The sequence below is a fragment of the Kogia breviceps genome, chromosome 14 (assembly GCF_026419965.1).
Source record: "Kogia breviceps isolate mKogBre1 chromosome 14, mKogBre1 haplotype 1, whole genome shotgun sequence".
Classification (NCBI taxonomy): Eukaryota; Metazoa; Chordata; class Mammalia; order Artiodactyla; family Physeteridae; genus Kogia; species Kogia breviceps.
The window spans coordinates 90482690-90493730 of record NC_081323.1 but is presented as its reverse complement, the minus strand read 5'-3'; the positions used below and the strand labels follow the sequence as shown (position 1 = coordinate 90493730).

Genomic DNA, 11041 nt, shown 5'->3' with positions numbered 1-11041 from the left:
CCCAGCGTAGCACAACCGCGGGCAGCCGACCGCCGGGGTCTCCCCGGAAGCGCCGCGCCGCTGCTCCAGGCAAAACACAGGGCCTCACACTAGGTGACGTGAGAACTTAAATTCCAGCGGTGTATCCCTTCTCCGGTGAGAGCTCTTCAGGGTTATGTTTCAAAGGACACAAAAACGAGTCAACCTGTGTGGAAGACCTCTGGCAGGATGTGCACCCAAGCTCATCAGCCATGGCCGCCCTGGGGGGCCCTGAAGGACCCTGGAGGACTGCGGAAGGCCGTGGAGGACCATGGTGGAGCCTGGAGGAGCCTGGAGGGCCCTGGAGGTCCAGGCACGAATTGCATCCACGCATGAACGTCTGCATGCACTGTGTTAAGTAACGCAGCACATGGGTGATTAAAGGTGCATTTAGCACTTAAGTCCTTACCAGCTTCTGGGCAACGCAGGCACTGAGTACATCCAGGAAATGCACTAAATAAACAACAAAACAAAAGGAAACGTGCTGACTTCTTACGGGAACAGCGACACAGAGAAAACACAGCTACATGAAGGAAGCATCCAGCCCCATGACTCTGGACAAGAGACACAGCAGAAACGGCACAGCCTTGATTTGGAAAGGTTTGCACAGGCTCGGTTCAGGCAGAGAACCCTCTGATTTGAAAGAGGACAGGCTCGGGTCCTTCAGGCCAGAAGACCCATCAGCCCTTGTCCACAACCAGGGCGCCTGGACCCCTGGCGGGCCTCGTGCTCTGGCCACTGGCCCTGCCCTGACCCCGAAACAGGCGGTGTCGTCGGTCACACCCCAGCCAGAACCAGAAAGTGAAAACCCACAACCCCGCCCCCACAGCAGGACCCTGTGGAGCCCAGGGTGTCCTGCGACTTCAAGGCACCGGAAGCACCAGCAGAAAGTGCAGGGGGCGCCCTCTCCCTCCGTGATCCCTCGACCCCTTGAAGTGAGGCTGGCACCGACCACTGGCACCACAGACTGGACTTCCGTCCCCGGTTCCTTCGTTGAGGACTGGCCAGGAATGCAGATCAAAATGGGACACTCTGGAAGGACGGTCACCGTGGGACCGCTGCCACCACGGGAGGACCCCTTGCCTCGCACCTCCCCAGCCACTTCCGTGAGGGGGACAGGCCTTCCCTGCCCCTGCCGGTGACACTACAGGGGTGGGGGGTTGGGGCCAAGACTCAGGGAGTAGCACCAGAGCCTCGGTCCCTGGCCTGCGGGCACGGGGCCATCAGGAGACACTGACAGGGCAGGTGTCCTGCAACGCTCCATCGACCGGGCACAAGAGGCCCCCGTCCCCACTGCCTTGTGAGGGCGTCCCGGGTCACAAACGGCCTCTCTTCCAGCCACCCTTTCCCTTCCTCCAGTCTCAAGGAGCAGAGCCTTCATCTATGAACCAAGGCTGACCCAGGAGGGCACAGAGGGGCCCGTTTGCTAGATGGGTTGGTTCTCCTTCTCTGGGGTCCCCCCGCACCCCATGTGTCAGGCTTTCAGGTGAGGCTTTCTCAAGTTCTGTGTGCATTTGGAGACGGGCAGTCCTGGGGACCCCTCTGTCCCAGTGTGGTTCCCCGCTGGGCCTCTCAGGCCCCACTCTGGGCGGGGCGCCTAGACCACCACGACCTCCACGACCTCCCCGACCTCCCGCGTGGGCTCCCACTGGCCTGGCTCGGACCCTCTAGTCAGCTCCCGCCCAGGGTTCTGAACTGGATTCGCCCGGAGGCCCCAACACACAGGAAGGGCTCGGGGGGCCAAAGAAGGAAGGGTGAGCTGGGGGGCCCCTGCTGCCGCGTGCTCACAGGTTACACCACACAGCTGCGGGGGACAGTGTAGGCCGGGCAGGGGTCTCCTGCCTGCAGACCCTCTGGTCCTCCAACAGCTCGGAGCCCCGTGCTGCCGGGGCTCCACGTAGGGGCCGTTCTCTCCGCCTCCAAGCTCAGGCCCAGAGCCAGGTCCTGCTCAGCTGGGGGGCGGGGGGGAGGGAAGGGGACGACGGACGCCAGCAGAGCTGGGGGAGCCCCGGGGGCGTGGCCTCAGAGGGGCCAACACGGCGGGGAGAGGGCAGTGCCCGTCACTCACGTGTTCCTCAGAAACCTCCTACTTCAAAGAGCATTAAACTCAGCGTCGGGGTCCAGCTTCCCTTCCATCACCCGCCAAGTGCCATTGGGCAGCGGTGGCCGTGGACGTGCTTGATGAGGAGCCTGGACTCGGCTGGAGCCAGCAGTGCAGGGACCACCCCCCCAGGTGGAACTTCCAGGCCAGGGTCGGGGGTGCTGCTCCTTGATGACCACTGACACACGGGGACAGGGTCATCGGCCAGCCTGCTGACAGCGGAGGCCGGGGTGGCGCCCCTAACCCACCCACTCTGTCCAGGCGAAACCCATCAACCACAGAATTAGGGGACTAGAAAGGTGTGCGTTAAAAACCCTTGCCAGTGAAACATGAGCCTGAACCAGGAATGAGCTGTAAGGCGTGACCCGACCCCAGTGTGAGGGCTGGGTTTAGGGTCCAAGTGACCCTGAGGTGGCGGGGGCAGGGCCCGGGCAGCACAGGCGGTCCAGTCACTCGGCTCAGCTGTCTGTCCACAGGCCAGACAGCGTCCCCAAGGGCACGGCGACTCTCCAGAGGTGGTCAGAGCGCAGGGCCCCGCCTGGCACCCCCCGCAGAGTGATGCTTAACCACAGGTCTCTGTCCAAACGCCGCGGAGGCCAGGACCACTGGCTTCTCTCCCGGAAGTCCCATGGGGCCAGCTGGACCTTGAAGCGACCGGAGCTCAGGGGTGGAAGGGAGGGCACCTAAGAGGAAGCTGGTCCTAGACTTGGCGCCTCCCCAAGCCACACAGCCCCCTCTTCCTTCCGCTTCTGAAGCCAGGCATCCATGGGCAGGACGCCCAGTCCCCGCCTGCAGCTCCTCTGAGACACTGCTTCGGCTTAAAAACTAAACCTTAATCAGAAGCGTTACTGCAAGTTATTAAAAGTCTAAAGGGAAACTCATGGTAGCCAATCAATTCCTTTTTCCTTTCCTGAAAACGATGAAAAACAAAAGAGGGAGTGTTTCCTACAATATTTTAATAAAACTTTGTATTTTGAAATAACTAAACGAAACTTGAAGGCAACACAGACGCCATGAGCCTGCCCCACCCCACCCCACCCCCCCAGCTTCCCTGCAGAACAAGAGCAGAAACACACAGGAGATACTAAGACTTCAGTTACTAATTGTTAAATTCTTTACACGCTCATTCCCCCAACCTGTGAGTGACGCTGCGTTTCCTCTGCTAACTCAGAAATAGAAACAGCGATATGTACCCTCTTCAGTGTATTTGCAGTACTCTGATTAAAACTAGAACAATTCCAGGGAGTTCCCTGGTGGCCTAGCGGTTAGGATTCTGGGCTTTCATTGCTGCAGCCCAGGTTCAATCCCCGGTCAGGGGACTGAGATCCCACAAGCCTCACAGCTCAGCCAAAAAAACCCAGCCCAATTCCAAACAACTTCAGAAAGCGTGCACACGATGCAGGCGGCTGCTCTGACCAACCCAGTGAGCGGCTGGTCTAGGGAGGTGGGGACGCCGCGAGCGCTGTGGGCCGCGGGTGGCGGGCTCGGTGCCCTGCAGAGCTGCCGCTGCCGGCGCCGGTGCTGAGGCAGACACGGGCTCTGGCCTCAAGGAGCGCACGGCCGGAGGTAAGTGAGCTCCTGGAGGACAGGGACAGCGGCTGCCCCGGGCTGAGCGGCCGTGCAGAGCAGGGCACAGCCCCTCCATCCAGATGCTGCAGAGACCAGACGTTTTCAAATGCGTGAACCAGGATACACAAGCACAGGGGCCCGCGCTGACACAGATACCAGATCACAAAACACGGCCTCCGCGCTTCGTTACCGCACCCGGGGCAGATCCACGTGAGGTGACACTGTGAGAGGCCCCCCCACCCCCCAGGGCCACTGTGATCTGCTGTCAACACGCACAGCACAAGGAAACGCTCAACTCCAGTGGGTCCCAAAATCAGTGAGACGGAGCCCTCACAAGAACCCTGCCCAGCGCCGCCCCGCCTGCAGCCCTGGGCTCTACCACCACACGGCACCTGGGAGGAAGGGCGTCCCTTGCCTGGCCCACGGTCTCTCCCCTTCCCAGCCCATCACCCCCTGGTCCCCTTCCAAGTGGGCCTTGGATGACATGACGAAACCGCCAGACCCTCTTGGCCAGAAACACACGGATCCCGCCGGAGCCCAGCTCCTGGGTTACAGAGGAAGAGGTGAGTGTTTCGAGGGGTTGGGGGTCGCCACGGCCATGGCCCAGGCGGGGGTTCTGTGCCACCGAGGGACGGTGGCCCCTCGCAGACAGGCCAAGGCTCTGGGAACGGTCTTCCACATCAACTGTTTCAAACCCCATGGCCTTGGCTGCCAGCAGGTCCTGCCCCCGACCTGGGCTGGAGACGCTGCCCCTTGTCAGAGACCAGCTTCAGAACAACGATTCTGAGCACGGCTGCACGCTCAGCGGGCCGGGGGCATCGGCGACCAGAACACTTCACTTTCATTCTGCTTCTCTTGTAACCCAAGGATTAAAATGAACGTTTGTTACGTGCCAACGTGCACTTGAAAAGCCAGAAGACACACGAAACACAGATGAGGGTGCCAAAGCCAGAGAGTAGATGACCAGCCCTATAAAACTCTCTCAAGGTCCCCCAGAGCTTCAGCCTGGATGATGGCAGGACTCCTGGCTCTCCCAAGGCCGTGCTGTGATCAACTTCTCATCTCCTCTGGACGGGGGTCCCGGCCAGCAAGGTCAGCCTCTCCGCAAGTCCCACACCTGCAAGATTGGGGGGCGGGGGGCAGCAGGAGGCCTGGTTTAACTGCCCTGAGACAGGAACTGTGTTTACAGAGATCAGATTCGTTTCTAGAAGCAGAGAGTCCTGAGATATTTACTCATTTTACCTTTTCACAGGCTGTCCACCCGTTCCTGATCTTGGATGGACACCGGAGCAAAGCCAGGCTACTGCTTCAGGGGAGAGCTGGGACGGGGCAGATCCCTCGGCTCCCTTCAGAGGCTGCGGTCTAGGCAGGAGCCAGGGGGAGAGCCCGTAGGGACACGTGGTCAAAGAAGAGCCAAAGCCAGTAGGTGCACAGGCAGGTCCGCACTGGCACGCGAGGCCCAGGGCCTGGACGCGGGAAGCCGGCGCACCCAGCACCTCCCCCACCAGGCGCCACATCCGACAAGCCCGGGCCTGGGGCCTCGGGCGGGGAGGGGCACCCAGCTCAGGTGTAACATGGGCACCCACGGGCTGGGGGCGGGGGCAGGCCCAGTCCCCGGCACAGCAGGCCCGCGTGCTCACATGCTGCTGAGGTGCGGCACGGAGACCTCAGGGCCACTGAGTTCTTAGGTGAGACCCCGGTGCCCACGGCAGAGGAAGCAGGAGAACAGAGAAGATGCAACACATTACATCAGGGAGAGCTCCAGCCCACCAGGAACGAAGCTGGTAAGAGGGCCACAAGAGCTACCTCTCCTCCGGCAGCATTTCCATTTCCAGAGCAGCTACCCTGCTTCCCCTTTGAGCCCTGGGGCGGGGGTGGGCTGAGTGGGTCCAGTGATCCTTCTTACCAGGCATTTATGGGGGTGGCTTTCGTTGGCTTTTAGCAGGAACCTGGCTCCTACACACCCGGTCTTTAAGGCCACCTGAGGACAGGAAGAGGCTGCCACCCACCCCCACTGCCCACTGGAGACCTTCACTGACAGCCCCAAGGTCTCCCACCAGCAGGCCCAGGACACTGGCCCAGGGCCAGGACCCCACACCCCCTGCCATCTGCAGAAGGCACAGGCCTTCCTGGCCCCCAGATCCCAAGAGCCACCCGCTCTCACCGCTTCCCAGAATCTCGGCTAAGCTTTTGGGTTGATCTCGCCTGTATCCAGGGAGCAAACAGGCCCTGGCTGGCTGGCCTCTGCAGGAGCTCTGACGTCCACGCGCAGGACCAGCCCGTGGGCCCTTCTTGGTTCTAGGCAGGAGGACGATTTACAACCCTCCCCATCGCCTTCGCTGCTGAGAGGCCAACACGGGCTTGGGGCCCAGCTGCACTCTGCACGGTCAACAGCCCAGTGTGGACTGCCCCGGTTTCGGAAGGCAAAGGTCACGCAGGGTCTGTTCCGTGTATTCAGAAAAGCTGCCCCCCCTCTGCAGGCCCCGGCCGCGCCCACCTCCTCCCTGCGAAGCTGCTTTCCTGTCATCTTTGGAAACGCGGGACTGACCAGGAGTTCAGGCTGCATTTTGTTTAACCTGGAAATGCAGTTCCGGGAGGTGGGCAGCCAGCGTGGGCAGAGCTGAGTGGCGCATCACGCGCGCGAACTGCGAACCTGGACACAACGTGTAACACGCAGAGAGCGTAACTTCCGACAACTTCTGAAACGTTAGCGGACAGCCGTTCCTAATTTGACAGTAGTGCTCTTGCCATTTCAATGAAAATCAGATTCTGAACGTATGAAAAGACCACAAAGACCTCTCTCCCCCCATACTCGAGGTGGGCCTGGGCCGCCAGGCTTCCCACAGCGTGCGACGCTGCTTCCCTCAAAGCAAAAACGATCCCACTTTTCCTCAAGATCTTCAATTACGTCTTCACCCCGTGTCAACCCAGCAGACTCCGGACTGTCCTCTTCCCCAGCGGCTTCTGCGCCTTGCGTCCTTGGGAGAGAAAACTGCACGACAGAGCACAGAGCGGATACACCCGTTCGGGGCCGCGTCCTAACCCACCTCCACCGCGGGCCTTACAGGGGCCCAGCTGCCCTCCAGCCCCGCAGGCACCAGGCTGCAGGCTCTTCAGGCAACAAAACAAAGCAAAGCATGTTCGTGGCTCCAAAAGAAGGAAACAGGAAAATCCAAAGGCTTCGTTAAACGTGCATGTAGTACCTCACGATGTCAGCTCCATCCGCTGTTAAGGGTAATTTCCAGAGTCGTTTCATCACATTTCATCACACTACTGACGGGCTTCCCCCCCCCCCCCACTTTGTAAGAATTCCTGAGTGTAACGATGAATTAAAAAACTAAACACTCACATTGCCAAGTAAAGAGTTACGCATACCCAGGTAATTTCACAAGCAAAATGGTAGATGCCCTGGGGGGTTCCGCCCCCAGCCCCTGACACTCAAAGCGCTCTGGGACGGTGGACCTAGCAGGGCTAAGGCCTCCGGCTACAAAGGCTCCGAAGGCGGGTCGCCAACGGTGATGACAGCCCAGCCCGGGGGAGGAGGCGGCAGCGACGCGGTCCAGACCACTCCCCGCTCCTACAGAAAGAAGGTGGGGCCGGCAGAGCCCAGGGGACTGGCGTGGGTCCCGGGACGGAAGAAGCAGCCCACGGTCGGCGGGCACCCGAGGCCTCGACCGGGGAGAGGGAGGCGCGTCGCGTCGAGTCGCTTCTCAGAGCCCCGGCCCCACGCAGCCTGTCCGCGGTTCAGGACCCCGGGCCCTGAGGGCGGGGCGCTCCAGACCCTCTCGTCTGGAAGCGGGACTAAGCGGGCCGGGCCCCTCCTCCTCCTCCCCGCCTCCCCCCGCCCGGTTTCGGTTCTCCAGGGCGCCGCCGAGTCCCCGCCCCGTCCTGCAGGACGGACCCCCCGCGCCCCCCAGCCCCCACGGCCCGCTCCCGGCCCGGCACACTGACCTCCGCGTCCCAGGCCGCCAGGTGTGCCCGGGCCCGCGGCACCTCCTGGCCGCCGCAGCCCCCGCGCACTGCGCATGTCAGGCCGGCTAGGCTCGGCTGGAACCAGATCCAGCCGGCTGGGCGATGACGCAAGCGCGCGGCTGAGCGTGTGGGCGGGACTCCTGGCGGGGCGGGGTCAGGCGGTGACTCCTGGTTCTCCTCCTGGCGCAGTGGCCCGGGCTCCCTGGCAGGTTCCTACAGGGGAGGCAGGAAAACCATGCGGTGCAGTTAACACGGACGCGTCTGCCGACCACAAGCTCGGTCCCCACCCCCATCTCCACCCACTGCAGCCGGGGAATCTGGCCTGCTGTCTCCTCCCAGGGCGTCTGCGCAAATGCGCTTCCCCTGACTGGAGCGCTCACTTCCGAGCGCCTGTCAACTCTCAGCTCCGGGGAAGCCTTCTCTGCCTCACCCGCTGAACACCCCCTAGAGCTCCACCCCCCAAACTGAGAGCTCCACCAGCATAAGGCCGGATCTGCCCACCGCAGGCCCTGACATCACCCAGCAAAAAGCAGGTGCTCAATAATGGCTCACGGAGTAAATGAATGAAGGTGTCCTTCCCCTAAGACAAAACTGCAAATCAATTTTTATAGTCCGAGGAAAACCACACTCCCGCAGCCAGAGCCTGCCGAACCCGCCCAAGGCCTGCCTGCAGCAGGCTCTGGAGGCGGGGCTGCTTTTGGGGGGCTGCGCTGGCACCCTGGCACGAGGACACACTGTCCCCTGGCTGCTGAGGCCGTGCGCTGGCGGGCGGGTGCGGGCTTCCCACTTTGGGTACGGGGGTCGCAGCTTCCCAGCGCGATGAGGATCTCCCAAGGTCCCAGAGCCAAGACTGCATCCTTCTGTGCTTTTTCCTCTTGGCCATTTCCCCAGCACCCAAGGCTGGTCCACACACAGAGGCCTGCTCAGGAGTGCCGCTAGGGACAGGGACAGGCACGAGGCGCGGGCGGGGGCCAGAGCTGGGTGGGGGAGGAGAGGGGAGGGCAGGGCAGGGCCTCGCTGGCCCCCCACCACAGCCTCACCTCTGTGACCCTGCTTAAGCCCCGGGACGCTGGCGTCAGCATTCTCACTTTACAGATAAGGAAACCGAGACTCAGAAATGCGAACACAAACAGTTTCAAGACGCGTGGAATGGACTCCACTTGGGGTCTTCTGAGTCACAGGATCTGCGTGCTGATTTCCTGGTGCATTTCCTGTGTCAGCCCTGCAACCCAAGAACCCCCAACCTGGTTTCCTCACCGTACTGTTCTGGTGACTCTCGTGGGCCACCGTGGGAGACGGGACAAAGGAGAGAGCAAGAGGGGGAGAGCCGGCCTGCGGCAGGGTGAGGGTGGGACACCGCACACGGGGACACGCAGCCCAGAGGCAGCTTCGTGCCCGCTCCTCGTCTCACGCCCCCGGCCGCCCTGTTACCTACACTGTGCAGACGAGAGGTAAAGGGTGTGAAATGGGCCGGGTCTGCCCGCTCCGATCCAGCTCCGTCCCAGGCCCTTCTCTGCCCAGGGACCCGCCTGCAGGATACACTCTGTCCCCGCAAGGCTTCACGCAGAAGCAGGTGGAGCTCACCCCCAGAAGGTGCTGCTGGGCTGTGCTACCCCCTGGTTGTCTGTCCCTGGCCTGTGTCAGAGAGCACAGGGCCGCTCCGTGCACCCTGGGGCTACCTGTAGGGACCCCAAGAGAAAAGGCGCTTGGTCCAGCCCCGAGGGCCTCTGTGGCCGGAGTCCAGCTGGTGGAGTGGGACGGTGTGGCCGAGAGGCCTGCCCGCTGTGTGACCCCGGCAGCAGCACTGGGTCTACCCCTGAGGGGCCACAGAGGCCCTAGAACCCCAGGCAACTTGGCCCAGCAGCTCCCGGTCAGGAAGAGTGGGTACATAACAGACCTGCTGCATTCCACATACATTTGTTAAGCAACACCTTCCCGTGAGATGTTCTTCTACGTGCTAAGCTTTCTGTGGGGAACGCCTGCTACCGCAGACCATGTTCCAGGTGCCCCCAGAACTCATATCTCATAACCCTACCACCCACCCCGTGATGGCACTAGGAGCTGAGGCCTTTGGGAGGTAATTAGATCCTGAGAATGGGGGCCTCGGGAAGGGGATCAGTGCCTTCAGAAGAGAGGGCACTGGCTGTCTCTAAAGAGAGCTATAGCTCCTCACCCCTCCACCACGTGAGGACACACAGCAAGGAGAACAGGGAAGAGAACCCACCGGACACCAAAACGGCCCCTGCCTAGATCTTGGACTTTCAGCCTCCAGAACCGTGAGAAATAAATTTGTTACTTGTAAGCCGCCCAGCCTGTGGCGGTTTGAGAGAGCAGCCTGAACTGAGACCCCCCTGCCATCGTCGGACCGCCTTTTGAAAGACTGTAACAGCAAGGAGGAAAATTAGGGACAACAGACAGAGAGTCGGCCGACTTACGTTTCGTCATTTACAACGGCTGGGGGAGGACGGAGGTCAAGGAAACAGCGTCAGGACGGCGACACCTGAGACCCAGAGGTGAGGGCACAGCCGGGGATATTTGGGAGAGAGGCGGCCCAGGCAAAGGGAGCAGGCGGCCACATCCCGGGGAGGGGGCACAGAGGCCCACGTGAAGCGGAGGAGAAGCCAGCATGGCCGGGGCTGAGGGGGGCAGAGTGGAAAAACTCTGCCGGAGCTGGTGTTCTACAAGCACAAAATTGCCACCGAACCCTCCCCCAAGGCAGTAAGAACAAACTCTCAAAACCGGCCCCCCAAGATCACGGGGATCATTCTGAGTCGCCCAGCAAAGAATAAATATGGCCGAGGCAGACATTATTAGCTGGAGCATCCGGCTGACCGGCATATGCCACCTCCTGAGAACCAACCACTGGTGAGATCCCAGGAAACGCTGCAGGGGGTTGAGAACACCCTCCTGGGTGCCAACGTCTGCTCGCAGCCCCCGGAGCTCCCGCACAAACCCCTTCCCTCACACGTGGCCCCGCCAGCGGGTCAGGCCCTGCTTGGAAGCATTCGGCGGGTGGAAATCGTGAGGGGAGCCCCAGCCCCAGCCCCAGCGGAGCAGGGTCCGCTGTTGGCCACAAGCAACAGGAAGCAAGGTGCTGCTGCAGGCCTTGGTGCAGCCGGCCCGCCAGCCCCTCCAGGGACGGCCACCGCAGGGCCTGGCTGTCACTGAAGCGACGGCAGGCCTGACTCCAGAACCTTATGTCCGAGCCCAGATGGTTTCGCTGGAATTCTATTAAACACTTAAAGAAGAATTAACACCAATTTTATATAAGCTCTTCCAGAAAATGGAAGCAAAGGAAGCATTTCCCAGTTTGCTCTATGAGGCCAGTGTTACCTTGCTACCAAAGCCAGACAAAAATAGTACCAAAGGAAAAAGAATGAA

The 11041-nt window shown here is 61.3% G+C and overlaps 1 protein-coding gene across 1 annotated transcript in view; it reads right to left on the bottom strand.

Annotated features, from left to right (window-relative positions):
• Positions 1 to 3058: 3058 nt before the first annotated feature.
• Positions 3059 to 11041, bottom strand: part of C14H7orf50 (chromosome 14 C7orf50 homolog) — an 81771-nt gene continuing 73788 nt past the window's right edge. Inside the window, exons 3-4 of the mRNA XM_067012906.1 lie at positions 7640 to 7873; positions 3059 to 4805 (exon numbers count right to left, since the gene is read on the bottom strand). Of these exons, the coding sequence (XP_066869007.1) occupies positions 4782 to 4805; positions 7640 to 7873 (258 nt within the window). The 3' untranslated portion in view covers positions 3059 to 4781. The remainder of the gene's footprint in view (positions 4806 to 7639; positions 7874 to 11041) is intronic.